Here is a 17,662-nt window from a genome sequence, read left to right as displayed (position 1 = left end):
AATAAGTGGCAGATAATGTAGCACCTGCGCCTATACAACAAGAAAAAAAGTTAAGACCATAAGTTTCCAAACCCTAACACACAAATTAAAATTTCATCCCTTTCATTATATTTGAAAACAGAAATAACAATTTGTTTTTATACGGACTTTTCCGGAGCGGAAACTTGCGGTAAACGATAAATTAACTCTTACAATAATTAAATGTCACAAAAAATTAATAACTAACAACTTAATATAGGCTTACAAAATAATGCACAAACACTTGTTTAACAGACTGCATTTAATGGAAATTGTTGACAAATCACAAAACAAAAAATCTACAACCTCAAAAATGACCTATTATTTAAAACCTCTTATGATAAATTTTCGAAACTTCTTAAATTTGCAACTGAAAAATGTATCAAAATATACAACATGCTTAAATTTTTAATTACTCATTACGTATGACGTAAAAAAGCGCGGCAAAATTGGTAAACATTGTCAGACTACACACGGAGAAAATTCTATTATTATCATACGACTCATGTTACGCATACTTATACATAAATGCCCCGGGAATTATTGAAAATAGAATGTTCCAATACGGCTTTCAATTTAATTAACGCACAATATAATGGAAACCTTATTTTGTACTATACATAATTACAGGGAAATGTATTAACTATAAGGAATTTCATTCGTATTACATACATTTTATCCGATTCGATTCTACGAAATTCGATTGAATTCTACGAAAGAGTGAGTAGGTCTAATTTTTTTTTTAAATGAGTCGCATAGAAAATGTAACAAAAAGAAAATAATGCATTATCATAGTTGTTACAAATTTTAATTGACCTTATACATACGATCTGTTATTACAATGCTTTTTTAATATTTTTTTTATTTACTACTTTATTCTAGATTTTCAAGTTTTTTTTTTGGCCTTTAACACAGAAAAATAGTTTTCCAAGCTGTTCCTATGTTTAACTTTCTTTATCTGTACATTCAAGCTTAAGATAGTGAAATCAAAGATTTTTTTTTAAAATGAAATACAAACAGTGTAATAGATATGTTGCATTTAAAATTTATTACGAAAAATATTTTACTGCTTAAATGTATTATAACAAAATAATTTACACAATTCTCTCACTAGATTACAATTATTTAAATTAATACATTTGCTCGGTTACCTAACCAAGAAGTAAGAAAAAATCTTAATTATTTTTAAGTGAAAACACTAATTTAAAATTATACGCCATGTCCCCCTTAAATCAACAATAATATTTCAAACAACACAAATAAAATGTGAATTATCAACACTTATCGGCTACGGGGAACAGGAGCAAAATATTTTTATTTACAAAGAATTTATTATTTTACAAGATAATACAAAGAACCATTATTTTTATAGTTATAATACGCACATTTTAAAAGTACAATAGCTGACATTATTTACGTAAACGAATTTGAGCGCATTTTCTCGGGAGTCAATATTTTCGCACAGATAAATAAAAACCTATAATTCCCTCAACATTTGAATTAATCTTTGCCTTGCATTTGTTTCAAACGACTTTAGTTTTATTAAAACTGACTGGCTGTTTAAAATGGTCACCAATATAACTATTAAAATTAACAACTGAGCGAGAAGGAAAATAATTATTTAATAAATAGGAAGTATATATAATAACATATTCTTTCAAAGACATTTAATACGAAAAATTCGATGGATTTTTCTTTCAAGATGGAGAAGTTGATGTCTTCATATTAAATTTTTGGTCAGTTGTGCTAATTTTTGTACCAAAGTACGCGGCTTCGTTACAAGTTACAAATACTATGTGATTCTACTCTATTTCTGATTTTTTTTAAGATCTAAGAAAATCTACAGGATGCCGCCAATTTTTCTATGTCATAATTTAAGGTTTAAAATGTTAGAAGCCTTTGTTTTTCTTCCCATATACGGCAGTTCTTTACACTATATGATCACTTTCTTCACTAACTGCCTCATTTATGATCTGTTATTTAAACAGAACCTCAGTGTAGATTTCTTATGTTTAATCTACACTACGGAACAGCCTTAGCGACCATTAAATAACCCTGAGTGAGGCAATAAATATTTATACATGACATTTTTATAAAAATTGACAAAAATTAGAGCATATTAAAGTTTACATCACACAATAGATTCATATTTGGTCACATATTTATCAAAAGATTTTTAATATCACCAAAACCTATTTATTTGCATTTACTTATAAAACCTTTTGGTTGTTAAATTTTGACTACGAAGTTTAAATAAATGGTAAATGGTATTTGTATGTAGATGTAATTTTTTTTAATAAACAAGGTCTGTTAAATGTAACAAACACAGATTAAAAAGGAAAGGCTGGCTCTATAGCCTACAGTTACAAAAAAAACATTGTTTTCTAATGTAAATGAAAGTCGATCCATAAAAAAAATTACCAACATCAAATTAGAGCCGACATTCCATATCTGAGTACTCATATTAATTTTATTTGTATTTAATCTAGAGTAAGTAAAATCAGTGAATTTATTGAAATAGAGATGGCAAGGATCAATTTTAGTTTTACGCACGATGTACAATGCCCCAGTGCAATCAAGCCATTGACGTCATCTGGCAAAAATACCTACCATAGACGAAATAAACTTATAATGCATTAACATGGCGCGGACTTGACCGATTCAAAATGGCGTCCATTATAGCGATCGACTCTTTACTAAAAATTCGTCTGGAACAAAGCCATTTAACGTTATTAGTTTGCAAAATAGCTATGTTTAATATTACGAGCAGACTAATTGGTAGTCAACCGGCCTTGAACTGATGTCGGACTAACATTTTTGTATAAGTATTTTTGTATTTAAATGGAAGCTCTCGCCATTTATATTCTTGTTCTTTGTTCTTTCCCCGAAGCCGTTTTACAGTATCTAATACTATTTTATATATATAACGAAACGTACATTTATGTAAATTCTCATTTATTTGCATAACGGGATTTTTTCACTAACCATCGACACGGTCAGAATTATCCAATGCTTTAGTTACTTATTACGTGTCTACCTAATACATAATTCTCTTTAAAGTATGTCTTGATTTCTGTGTTAATAATCTTTCAGGGTTTTTGTTATTTACAACTTTCATCTTTTAAAAACATCGAAAGGTAATTTATCTTATGTTTACGACTACATAAAGAGTGTATTAAGAGATATTTTTCTCCAGCAGGGGACTTCTGTGTTGATTTAAATTCAATTACAATATTACCGCTGAATTAGTAATAAATATTTTAAAAATGTACGAAGCGATATACAATGGACGGAATTTATAGGAAAATGAAGGAGTCTATATGTACGATAAATGTCAAAAACGATAGAAATTTATAAGGAAAAGAAATCCAAAAAAAATCGTCTATCATAGCCCACACCATATTATGATTGTCTGTGTTGAAAATTTTGTACATAAAAGCAGTATTACATTTTTAACACAATATGTATATTGAAATCATATTAACAAAAATTTGAATTACTCTTAAATTTATTACTTCTTCAGAATGAACTTTTGCAACTCAATTCAGTGATATCAGCTTACTTTATTATTAAAAATTATTCCAGTAAATCTGTGTTTATCAAAACTCATATTTTACAAATTCACGTCTAAAACTAGGACTTTTTTTAACTATAAACATGAAAACATAAAATGGGAGATATATAAAATATTTTTACGATTCAAGCCCTGATATTGCTCTTAAACTTTCTAATCATTCTTTATCTAGAAATGTTTATTCGGTATTTAGCAGTATTTTATAGCTATCAAGATGCAAGTCTTATTAAAGATTTTATAAAAGCTTAAAAAAAGAGCATTATAAAAGGTGATACATCGATAGTGTCAAACATATTGTTATCTCTGTTTTATTAAAGATGAAAGACAGGGGTGACCATATGTTTCATACAGAGATTTTGGTCTAATAAACCAAAGGTTAAGTCATATAAATGCTAAACACTTGAAACACAGATATGAAAATGAAGGTTCGATTCATATCAACCCGCATGATTAATTTAAGGGCATGAACAGTGTTGCCACTTTAGAATTATAAATAATTTTATACGTGAACGTGAGTAGAAAAGATATTTAGGTAAATTGTCCATTGAAAATATTTTTCAAGTTAATTAATTTACTTTAATAACTTCTAAAAAATCGTTAGTCTAAAATAGTAAAAATTACTTAAACTTTTTCTAAAACTTATTAATTTTTAATGAAAATTTATTTTATTAAACATAAAACTGATTTTAAATGATAATTAAAATGTTGCGTCATAATGAAACAAAGCTTTTTCATGGTCTCGAACAAAAAAGTCTTATTTTTTTATTTTGCCGTCTTCATTTCGTGTCTATTGTCTTTATGCGAAAAGATTTTCTGCGTAGGTGGGAATGAGGGGGGGAGGTATTGTTAGCAAGTAATATCCCATATTAAAACTTAGCCATTCACTTGGCATTTGGCATTCGATATGATATAAAACTACAAAGGTAATACTGGAACGTGGGAGTTATATCGAGTACAAACTCTATATTAAAAAGGCGTCATTTTGCTTTTTATTCGTTCGAGAATTTTTATGACTGGCAACGATATTCATGAATGGCTTTGTGAAAAGCCCTACTTTAGATTTTTTCAATATTTCCTGCAATTTTTAACGACGTGTCCTCATAGCCGACTTTGACGGTGATATACTAAGAAGAAAATAATGAGTTACTACAAAATACATCCATTTGTTTTTATAGAAATATCGCACTATGGAAAAAAGATATCTAAAATTAAATATTTATTTCTTTTTTAATCAAAATTCAATCCATGTAAATCTCACTCGCTACAGGATACAGAAGTAGTAAAGTAAATTTATCAGATTAACTAAGCTAACCAACTTTGTTTATCCATCCATCTCTCCTTTTATCAGAATTATAGGGAAATGATCTAGAGTTGTTAACATTGTCATATGCCTAAGTAGCTTTTACCCGCGACTCCGTCCGCGCGGAATAAAAAAATAGAAAATGGGGTAAAAATTATCCTATGTCCGTTTCCTGGTTCTAAGCTACCTGCCCACCAATTTTCAGTCAAATCGATTCAGCCGTTCTTGAGTTATAAATAGTGTAACTAACACGACTTTCTTTTATATATATAGATATGTATCCCATAGTAACTGATTAGGTTGTTTCTAAATAAATTGATGGAAGTTAATAAGGTGTGTTAAAATCGTGCGAGATAAACGTGATTTTCATTCAACTTACCGTACTTATGTTCGTACATGAGTCGATATATAAAATTCGTGACTCAGTAATGTAAATAATATTATGTACGTGATTATTTAGAATTCTCATAATTGTCAGCATTAAAATTTTAAAAACGTAACACCTCACCGAATACGCAGTTATGTTTATCGGATTTCAAATCAGCTGTTATCTCCATTTTTAAACGTTCTATCTATTTTAATGCGAAATATTACAGTGGATTTTTATTGGCGAAAAAAAAAATCTTATCCTTTTTGTAACATTAAAAAAAACATAAGTAATAATACCCATTTCGGAAAAAATTATAACGTAATTGATAGTCGCTTTTATAATTTAGAACCACAGGAAAGAAAATATTTGACTACATCGGTTTTTATTATCTATATTATATCCACAGATTAAAAATTCCGAATATCTGTTGACGTCAGCCGTAACGTAGGCGTAGTGATTATGTTGAGTAGAGTGGCGTGGGTAGTGACGATATACCCCACCTCAATTGACCGCACTGAGTAAATATTAGGTTAGGTACCTAAATGGCTAAAAGCCTAGACGCAATTTAAGCGTACTAAGATACAGTCTGTGGTATATTGTATCGACTTGATATTATATAAGATTAGTATATTTTGTTTTAATGAACTAAACAGAATAACATCGAATTAAGATAACATACATGGCGGTCATTTCACTGTTACTTTTTCAGTTCACTACAAAAAAAAAGAAAAAGGAAAACTCAAGTCTAAGGCCTAACTACGAAGCTATCGTTTTTCTAAACTATGTTCGTCACGTACTGTGTACAACATTTTTTGGTCTACCTGTATGCAAATATTATTTAGAGGAATAAAATACTAGGTGAAAAAGGGATAGCTAACGCTACCTCTAACTACCCGAGGAACAAGTGTGAGGAAGGTGCAAAGATGATCCTGAATTATTTAGCGTATTTAAGAACTCAAACCAGTTCCATCATTTGCAGAACAGGTCGAGGTCGATGGACTTTGTGCTTTACCATTCGGCGTTGATAAATAAATGTTAAATGAAGTATGGAAATTATTATAACTAGAAGATTAATATTTCAACTCCAAATTATCATATTTTCTCATCCATACATATATGTAGCTTTTAGTAATACATTTTTTTCCATTGTTATGATGAGACGAGACATAGGACATTCACCTCTTGTCATAAAAGTAAAGAGCTACCCACAAACTGGTAAATTATCAAATCTTGTCTTCTAACTCTGTATTCAGCATTCCTACATGTACGATTATATTATTATTATTGTTAGAGGAAGACATTAATATTTGTATTAAGAGATTCATTGTTTATGACAAATGGTAATGTTTTTGCAAGTGGGTGAGTCCATTGCGAGTGGTGGAAAGTACGCACAGAGGTATCCCTCAATACGTGCGCAATGTTTCGTGGGAAAAGTTTGATTGTCCCTATACTGTAGCGTTATTGCGCAAAAAGTAAGTCATAGATATAGGTGATTAAGAAAGCAGTGAAAAGACAATGGAAGTGTGTCAACTAGTTGCTGAGTCAATCGTATTTATTATACGGTATCGTAAGATAAAAGAGTAGAACACAGAAGAGAAGAGAATTCAAGATGCTATAGAATTCATTTTCAAACAGTGCATTAGAATAAAACTGATTGTTATGTCAATATCATACCACTTGTAATGGAATATTGTTTGAGCAAAGAAAACCGAAATTTGTACCGATTCTAGTATCACTTAGGAAACTTTTAATCTATATATATAAAAGAAAGTCGTGTTAGTTACACTATTTATAACTCAAGATCGGTCGAACTGATTTAGCTGAAAATTGATGGGTAGGTAGCTTAGAACTAGGAGACGAACATAGGAGCTTTTTTATCATGTGTTTTTTTTTATTCCACGCGGACGGAGTCGCGGGTAAAAGCTAGTTGATGATAATAAAAAGTAACATAGAAGCTGATATTCTTAAACAAAAGTCGCTATCGCTCATGACTTAATTCGACAATTTGCAAGACTGAGTCACTGAGACAAGCTCTGATAACGCTTATCAATAAAATATTTACAACTCACGTTGAAAGATAAACGGTTTATTTAACTAAAGCGTGATCTATGTGCGTGACAGTTTTATTTAACTTGATATATTTATAAATTGACGGCGAAAACGTATAATATAAATATGAGCATACCATCACATGGTTATTTATTCTGAGAATTACTTAGCCTACCTATTATTTTCATAATTATTACAAAATATCTGAAAAAGTTAAATTTCATAATGACCTCTATGTATGGCAAAGACATTTGGGGTGACGGTCATCTACTCCATAATTTAGGTGTTCAATTAAACTAAGAAAACTTTGATCTAGTCATAACACTGATCGTGCAATTAAGTGCATCATATACTATAATAAAATTGCAATTTAACTTGATATTAAAGCACAATTGTATAGTTCTCGAAAACAGCCATTTTCGTTGTTGAAGGATATTCTATAGTCAATTATGTTAACTCCTTTAACCAGAGCAAGGTCAGGCTCACATCTTCATTGAGGATAAAGTGAAGGTTGAAGAAAATACTTTGAAACTAAATAAATATAAAAGTTTGTTACCATGATTATTTTTATTTGAATTGAGGTTATTTTTTTTTATATCAGCAAGTGTTGTATAATTCAAAATGGAGAAGTTATTTTTGGATATTTTGTTACGTTTAAGCTTTTTTTTAAGTATAAATTATATGTTTTATATCTTTGCTTTAGGAAAACATCGTGCATATTTTCATAGTAAGAACTTTTTGTTACATTCTGTACTATGGATAATAAGTAGTGTAATTTATTTTATGGTTAGGCACATAATATATAGGAAAACATAAATGATGCAATATCTTTAACAAAGTTGTCATTATTCGTGACGCATCATGGTAACACACTGTGTGCTAAAGCAATTAATAAATGCGAATGTTGAGATGGGTGGATGGATGGATGTTTATTTGAAGGTATCTCCAGAACAGCTCAACTAATCTTGATGAAATTTGGTACAGTTGTAGAACATAGTCTGGAAAAATACAAAGGCTACTTATTACGTATTATTTTAAATTCGCGCGACGGAGTCGCGGGAGATAACTAGTTATTATAATAAATTTAGTTATTAAAACATAATTTTCATTTTAGATGTAGACAATGGACAGGAGAGTAACTATCGAGAAGCCTAAATAATAACGTCTTAGTACGTGAGTAACTTTAATCAAACCTCAACCAAACTGAATCTTGAAGTTGTAATTAGCTGTTGGAAAATTCTTGAATATATAAACAAGGTTAAATGTGTCAGTACGTTATTAGCAGAATCATTTTACTGTGGGCAATACCTAAATTTATCTATAAAAAAACTATTATAATAAGTTATAGAGCGGTGTAACTATAGTAAAGGTTTAAATGGTTTTTTGCGTTTTCTTTTTTATGAGTAGCTATTAATTAGAGGTCTTAAGTCTAAGGGCGTGTTCCCAGTATATCGTGACTTTTAATTCCTCGTCTGACAATTATCGACTCGAGCTGTTTACATAACAACGAATGACTGTTTGTGGTAATTTTTTTTATTGTTTAGCAACCATCATATCTATCAGTTCTTATTAGATCGCAAAATTTTATCTATGATTTGTAGTAAAAGTATAAAAAATCGTCACGATTTGGTCGTTTTACCGATGTCGATACCCACCGGGATAACGATCTGTCGTCAAAGAAAAAATTCGTAGACGACATTTAATCGTGTCGTCCTATATTTGAACACGTTCGTTTATATATAAATATAGGCCACGACTCTTCAAACTACATGTTGTCAATACAAAGTGGGAACGTGCCTTAAATTGCCAAGTCTTGAATTAACGAAGATTTAACTCATATATTCCATGTACACTGCTAAATATTTTCGTAGTTTCTAGGATGATCATGAGATCACATTTGTATACAATAAGCGATCGAAATTACGAAACGTCTTCTAGGTCACGGCTAAATGTCTATTGGACAAGGCTGATGTAAAAATTTAAGTTAGTTTACTGAGATATTTCTCCAAAAACATTTCGTCGTCCTTTTTATTCTCTTTAATATAATAGAGCTAAGGATATTTTTATACATGTTTTTAGGCGATAGAAAACGTGTTCAGTTTTGAATGTTTAATTATCTCGCTTTTAATTCAATTTTGCAAATAAAAAAACATTTTAACCCAGATTTAAAGGAACTCAGCGACATAAACTTTTTTTTTGACATTATTTTTCTTCTCTGAATATTTAGAAACCGCAGGATGGAGATACCGCAACTCTGATTATTTTGGTATTTTTGATCCAGATTCACATAATTTCTTTTAAAATTGTAAATAACTGTTCGAAAGCGTTTAACAATCAAAATCGTTACTTGGGTATTATCAGCACCTTTGTGTTGTACTTTTTTAAATACTATATCTATACTAACTCTCGCCCGCGACTCCCTCCGTGCGGAATTAAAAAAAGTAATAACTAGCCTATGTGTTTTTCGAGACTATGTTCTACACCTGTGCCAAATTACATCAAGATCCGTTGATACCTTCAAACGAACATTCATCCATCTAAACATTCGCATTTATAATATTAGTAAGATTTTAGCGTGGCAGAAAGATTTGTGCTAGAGTTTTTACTTTTCAGAATCCTTCAATGTGAATTTATTGTAATAAGACTTGTTATGTATTACTTTTCCGAAATGTCATCCGGGAACTTAAGTAAATAGTCAATGTGACAATGTAAAACATTGTTAAGACAGCTGTTAAGTACGCAAGTCTGTAAAACGAACAAATTAGACGTTATCAGTTTATAGATAACGAAATTAACTTGTAGAAGCCACCGACACAAAGTATTTGCTTCCTTTAATGCGATATTTACCATGATAACGGAATTACTAATTATTTCTTTAACAACAAAAACATAGGCATATTTTGGAGACAGACTTCGAATTAAACAATCATCATCATCTCACTATAAGTCCCAACTTAGTGGTTCGGAGCCTACCCCAAGTTAGGGGTGACTAGGCCATAGTGAACCACGCTGGCCCAGTGCGGGTTGACTTCACACATATCATTGAATTACTTCTCAGAAATGTGCAGCATCACGATATTTCCTTCACCGTAAGAAATCAAACAATGCATTAATTTAAACCAAATTCATCGATCGAACGATGATCACAGTTATATTTATCGATGCAAATTTTCCAGCGAAATTTACAGACACAATACGAGGAAATGATGACAAGACTGCTGGTGCACTTATATGTTAAATGGAATAAATAGGTGCATAAGTTATAGGGGGATTCAAGAATGGCGCCAAATAGAAATCTGTACCCTACAGATTCTTCGGGATTACTGGTATGAGTGCTTATTTGCTTCATCCATTATTAATGAATGATAGATCGACTTACAGGATTAAAATATGTTGTGTCGACCCCATATTGTGTGTGGCTGGAAAATGATAAATAAATATATCTATATGTTTCTATCACAATTCAAGTGTAATGCCGATATAGATTGTGTTATCTATACATAAGAAGGGAGACTAACCGCTAGGCAGCTGACGATATCAATTATGTTGTATACGTGTAGCCGAGGTCAGAGTCGCGACAAAACATAACATTGATGTATAGACAAACATTAGACTATACATTTTTTGAAATAATTTAAATTTTACTAATACGTATTATAAATGCGAAAGTCTAATGTATGGATGTTTGTCACCACATTACTTAAAAATGGCAGAAAAGATCTGAATATAATTTCGAATCAGGTTTATTCAGTTTTATTTGAATTCACCTATTTGTTAGATGCATAACCAAGATAGTTTGGCTTAATCTTTATCCGATAAGTTCACTGCTTCTTACAATAATCTCACTTCCTAGCTTGTGTTTAAATTAGTTATTATGTATGAAACATCAAAGCGACTGAACAGATATTTTTCGACTCACAAAAGTACGGAAGCTGCAATTTTATATATAAATACAATAAACAATGCGCCGCATGTTTCCTACAAAGCAATACAGCTATTGTTGGCAGGATTAGTCATTGTACTGTGAAAATAGCGCAGCGGATTAAAAAAACAATTTCTTTTATTGCAATGGTGTAACTCTTCTTTGCTAGAATCTTAATTTACGATAACACTGAAATAAGACTTCAACATTACTCTGCCCTTTTCCTACGGAGGGAATTAGTGTAACTCCTGTCTGAACAAAGACTTCTGTGGTAACATTCGAATTAAGATAAAAAAAATGGATAACACGTTAATAATAATCGAAGAAAAGCAGAGAATATTACAGGTAGTTTTAAATGGCATTGATTTATTACATCGGTGAAAAGTAGAAATTATAGAGGAAAGAATGACTTAAAATAAACACAGATTTTGGGCAAATTGCCCAAAAAAAATAGACGAAGATGTTACGAATGCAAAACATTTTAGGATTAACCTATAATGCAAATTTAACTTTGGGAGGTAAACATTAATTACAACTGTCTAATAATGTCAATCGAACAATATAAGCCCAATATTGTAGTTTTTATGTTCGTTACACTTATCAAATTAGCGACTTTATCCTTATCATTTCAAAGTTTTTGAAGCATTTATACAAGTGTTGCCTGTACTGTACGTATTGTTACTAACAAATACAAGGTGTTACGTCACCGCACGCAATTAAATTACCGTCAAACACGTTCTATAAAGATTAATTTTTATGTGACTAATGCCTAAATACATAACCATTCCACGAAACGTGTGTAACAAGACTTTTATAACTTTACATTTTCCAATTCGGATTATTGGAATATTTTCAAGAATAATTTTATATTTTGATATCTATAAATATAAAAGAAAGTCGTGTTAGTTACACTATTTATAACTCAAGAACGGCTGAATCGATTTGACTGAAAATTGGTGGGCAGGTAGCTTAGAACCAGGAAACGGACATAGGATAATTTTTACCCCGTTTTCTATTTTTTATTCCGCGCGGACGGAGTCGCGGGTAAAAGCTAGTTGTAAATAAAAATACTGTCAGGTTGCAAAAATGTTTAGTGTTTTTTTTTTATAAATACAGAAATCCCTGGCTGGATTATTTCTCTATACCTTGAAATAGTATTATTGATCACTTTCATGCCTACATTTAAATTTACCTTCATCTATATGTTGGCGACTTTTGGTCTAGAAGATTTATGAGGTTTATTTAAAAAAAAAAATAATATCATTGCTAAAATTGTACAATATCCAGGCACGTCCATGTTAACATATAAAACAATTCACTCCATTAAAATAGCTAGAAATGAGGTCTATGAATACTGGGCCAAATTAATATGGTTTGAATTTACTACTATAACAATGTGCTAAATTTGTAATTTAACTCTATAAGATTTTTTTTTATTATTATACCTTAGTATATTTATAATTCTACAGAATAAGTTTTTATATCTATAATTTCTTCTAGATTATTGCCAACTTTCTGATATTTTACTATATTGATTTTCTTTGAATACATAAGGCTACCTTTGATTTGTATCTTTCAAATAAGGAATAAATCAATTTGTTATTAATTTTTATACTAGTTATTAAAGACATTGGTCATTGGACCAATTTTTAAATCATTCAATTAATCCAATCATTTAATATTCCATGCAGATAACTCTTCAATTAGAATATTTAGTCTTTACTTTTTACGAGTCTGTTTCACCACAATTTTTAAATTAAAATTGTGTATGTATTCGAACCCTTGAACTTCAGATAGTACCTGAGGTAGGCAACTACTGACCTAACAGCTGTTCTTAATGTATTCTTCAATCACTTATCATCATTGTAAACTATATCAATGTTGAATTATGAATATTTTATTTATTTACAAATTGCATTTTAATGGTTTCATATTAATTCATAAAGCTATATTTATTATATATAAAGACTATTATTTCTAAGTATATGTTAGATGTAAAGATGCAAGTTTATTTAATTCTCAGAATGAATTGAAGCATGATGGCACTAAGTGCGTTTGTTAACGTAAACAAGTTACCTTTAGAGATCAATCAGAGTAATATGCCAAATATGATAGGTTGTAATACAAATATGCTGGGTTTTATAAAAATATTGTGTGATGTTAAGCTCAAATATGAAAGAGAGGACTTGTACTGTGATTCAATTAGTGTATTTATTACAATTATGTACATGCCCTCAACAGCGAAAATTAATAAAAAAAATAGTACAAAGTTAACAATTAATGTTTTCATTGTAGCGGAACAAAACATGTGATACGCGGGAATGTAGTCAACGTACTTCGTGCAAGAATCATAGAATATGGGACTCACTTCGCTCACTGAGTTTGCTTTGGTACCATCCTAAATGCATTCGCTCTGGCGCCAGTTGGGCGCAGACAGCTCTAAGAGTCACACACTGGCCGCTCGACCGGCCTTCACCGCTAGCTAGAGAGCCGCTGACTCCGGGGCCATCAACGGGGACAGGGTGCCCGCCACACGACGGCCCCGCTCCACCTCGAACTTCAGGTCTGCCGGAGCGCGTCGTCCACTGCCAACAGTGCCATCTTCAGGTAGAAAGGCTGCCACAAGCAGCGCACAAATCACCAAAAGGGCTCCCAATACAAAGGGTGGACCTGGCACCAATCTTACATATTTTTCTTGTGGTTTTCCATCTATGCCAGTCACTGCATGCTCTTCATTGAGATCTACATGGAATAAATAGAATATCACCCCAAACATTGCTGGTCCTAGACCATTACATAGTCCTCTCACTCCGGTAACCATTCCTTGTACAACACCTTGACGGTCGGCCCGGCTGTTCACCGACACATATGCACTAATCGCTGGGTAAGTCAGAGATCCAAGAGCTGCAAGCACTCCTGCTGCCCACATCATCCATGTGCGACTTCCAAAGCCATACCACATGAGTTGAAGCATTTCAAATAACAGTCCCAACATTATAGTATGTTTAGCTCCAAGTGACCGCATCAAAAATCCAAGCACTACTTGTACTGCTATGCTGAGCACTCCAACAATTGCAATGAATATCGCCACTTGTACTACACCAAAGCCCATTACTAATTTTAAATACACAAATATGCATGAATACTGCCCGGCTTCAGGTAGGTATGAGAGAAATACTGCCACACACAACATCAGCACTGTACGTTCAGCACCAACCTTCCTTAAAGCGGCAAATGGGTCGGCCTGCTCCCAACTTATAGCAGGTCCCCAGCCACTCGGTCTCACTTTTTCTGGCAGGCTCTCCGGTACCGCTACCATTATAAAGAACACGTCCAATACCGCAACAGCTGTGGCGGCGGCTACGACTAACGCTTCGCCGTATAAATCCATGAGATATGCGCCGAGGGCGGGCGAGATGACCATGCTCGCGGCGAAGGTTGCGGACACTAGGCCGTAGGCTCGCGAGCGCTCCGCTTCTGTCGTCACATCGGCCACGTACGCGAACACAATAGAAAAAGTCACAGCGAACACTCCGCTAATACTGATCATTGCAAAAAACCACCAAGTGTTTATGGTCATGAGCGGGATCGGCACGCACGTGAAGAACACCGTAACCAGCAGGAAGAACTTGCGTCCCCACACGTCGGACAGGGCTCCGATGAGCGGTGCCGACAGGAACGATAGAATGCCCTTGATTCCCATTATGAGCCCGTTCATCAGAAAAGTATGGTCCGGGAAAGTAGCGTTTAGCACTGATATTATTGGCATCGTTAGCAAGCCCCATGCGAAGAACTCCAAAAAGATGACAACTAAAGCGTGGAAGACTGAAGGTTCACCGATGCCCGACATTGTCATAATCCCCTCTTTCATAACAGTTTTTCTATTTCGTATCACCATTTCTACTTCAGTTTTTGTAGTCTTCGTGGGAGTCATTTAAGATTTAATCGATTTGTTTTCCTACCAAACTACTTATATTATAGACATATTGAAATCCTAAGCACTACATTGATGAAATCTTTAGAAAACGCGTTATTGCTTTCAACGTCAAATAATCACTGAAAATTGAAAAACAACTCAATATTTGTGTTGCTATGTCAGGAATAAAATCAAAAACATCAAAATATTTTCTTGCATTGAGTCGCAAAATTATAAACGTATTAATAAATAACATTTAATTAGTAAACAAAATGTTATCTTTAAAAATTGCTTTAATTTTTTTTCAATTCTAAATTAGAGACAAAATAACAACAATATTCATTCTCTATGCCTCAAGTCAACGTCAAGCAGGCGTCAACGTCAAAAATCAAATTAAAAGGAGGCGTATTCTTATAAATTAGAATTGTACATTTTCAATATCTTGTAACAATGGTATTTATTTAAATTATATAAAACAATATGTAATCTTTTAAAACTTAAAAGAGAATATAACTATGTATTTATTTATTGCAGATTCGTTTCATCCTTATTCAAAATCGTGCTGGTAAGACACGTCTTGCTAAATGGTATATGAATTTTGACGATGATGAAAAACAGAAATTAATTGAAGAAGTACACGCAGTTGTTACTGTACGCGATGCGAAACATACCAATTTCGTTGAGGTATGAATTTATACATAATTCAACATGTAATACATCTTTACAAGCTTTTATTTCACACAAAGTTGTTTCTTATAAATTGTTCATCAAAGGTTGTTACAATTTAGTTTTATATATTCCCAAATAACTCCATGCATCCATAAATAATCTTTGGCTTATATAAAGTACGTAATATAAATTTTCAGTTTCGTAACTTCAAAATAGTGTACAGAAGATATGCAGGTCTATATTTCTGCATTTGTGTGGATGTAAATGACAACAACCTTTGTTATCTGGAGGCAATACACAACTTTGTGGAGGTACTCAATGAATACTTCCATAATGTATGTGAATTGGATTTAGTATTCAACTTTTTCAAGGTAAGAAAAAAATACACATACAGTGTTGTCCAAATTTTTAATCTGCTTTTTCTTATTATCTATTAAAAAAATATTGCTTTATTAAAATCCTTAAAATTAGTGATTTTTATTAATTAAAAAATTATATAAATTGCTTTGCTTCATTATTTTGGTGAGTCAGGTGGCCGGTTGCTTGTTTGCTACCTTATAATATGAAAAGAAGAAATCACTTCAAATTTGACAAGTAAGAATCCATGTAGAATTAGAAAATAATGAAGGAGCATTATACAAAGGGCTAAGCAAAATTTAACCTTAATTCTTGCACACTTTGCTAGCTTCAGCTATATATCTGTTATATAAAATATACTAGCTTTTCCCCGCGACTCCGTCCGCGCGGAATAAAAAATAGAAAACGAGGTAAAAATTATCCTATGTCCTTTTCCTGGTTCTAAGCTACCTGCCCACCAATTTTCAGTCAAATTGATTCAGCCGTTCTTGAGTTATAAATGGTGTAACTAACACAACTTTCTTTTATATATATAGATTAGATGTATTCCTATATTTTCAGGTATACACAGTTGTAGATGAGATGTTCTTAGCGGGAGAGATCAGAGAAACATCTCAGACAAAGGTCTTAAAACAGCTACTGATGTTAAACTCTCTAGAGTAAGCATTTATAAGGCTTTGAGGTTTATGTTAATGCTTGTAAGCTTATATAAGTAAATGTTTAGAAGTTTTGCAAATGTTACATTATTGTGAGTTTTCATTGGCAACAAAGTTGTAGGCAAACATGTTTGTTTTTTCAAATAATGTGATTAAGATTGAGTTTTATTACATAGTTTTTTGGTAGTGTATTGATATTTAAATGGATTTGGCTTCTAAACATTTTTATTAGCCTTTTTTGATCTTTTTGTATTAAAAAAAAGATGAATTATTCACATTGAGATAATTTTTCTCATCAAAAAGTTCTTGGGTTTAAAAAATAACTTTTAATTATATGGATTGAGATCTTTAGAGAAAGGTGTATAGATGTTCAAATGTTAGAAAAATTCGTAGAGAAGGTCTAGAAATTAAATACCTAGAATATTTTTATCTAACTTTTAAGATTAAAAAATGTTTACACTAAAATTCATGTAATTTATTAAAATTGAATTTTGAAAAAAAAAAACAGAAAATTTTATTTTGTTGTCTCGAAATTTTTTTGTATACAATTTTTTATATAATATGTTTGATGTCATAATTAAAACATATTTTATATATTTAAGTGCATTGATTGGTATGTTAGTTTTAATTTTATATGTATATAGGTAAAGTGTATGATAAATATATGAGGGATTATTGCTATATGTTTTGAGTTATTTTAAAGATGTACTTTTTTATATCCTAAAATCCTGCTTTCTAAATTAATGTTGAAAATAGCGCTGGAAATTAAGAAAATCTTTTTTTCTCTCATATATTCATATGTGAGTAGTTGAAAATATTCTAAACGTCAAA

At 31.6% G+C, this 17,662-nt stretch overlaps 2 protein-coding genes across 2 annotated transcripts; one reads left to right on the top strand and one right to left on the bottom strand.

Moving 5' to 3' along the window:
- Positions 1–13,257: 13,257 nt before the first annotated feature.
- On the bottom strand, positions 13,258–15,284 carry LOC106708909 (hippocampus abundant transcript 1 protein). Its single transcript, XM_014500511.2, has one exon. The coding sequence runs from the start codon at positions 15,165–15,167 to the stop codon at positions 13,716–13,718; it is 1,452 nt and encodes a 483-aa protein (XP_014355997.2). The 5' UTR covers positions 15,168–15,284; the 3' UTR covers positions 13,258–13,715.
- A 237-nt stretch (positions 15,285–15,521) lies between these two features.
- On the top strand, positions 15,522–16,996 carry LOC106708785 (AP-2 complex subunit sigma). Its single transcript, XM_014500341.2, has 4 exons — positions 15,522–15,602; positions 15,684–15,833; positions 16,016–16,189; positions 16,737–16,996. Exons 1-4 carry the CDS (start codon positions 15,600–15,602, stop codon positions 16,836–16,838), a joined length of 429 nt encoding a protein of 142 aa, XP_014355827.1. The 5' UTR covers positions 15,522–15,599; the 3' UTR covers positions 16,839–16,996.
- The last annotated feature ends 666 nt before the right edge of the window (positions 16,997–17,662 follow it).

The sequence above is a fragment of the Papilio machaon genome, chromosome 17, assembly GCF_912999745.1.
Source record: "Papilio machaon chromosome 17, ilPapMach1.1, whole genome shotgun sequence".
Lineage (NCBI taxonomy): Eukaryota > Metazoa > Arthropoda > Insecta > Lepidoptera > Papilionidae > Papilio > Papilio machaon.
Note: the sequence above shows the minus strand (reverse complement) of the source record. Positions and strands in the feature narration are given on the sequence as shown.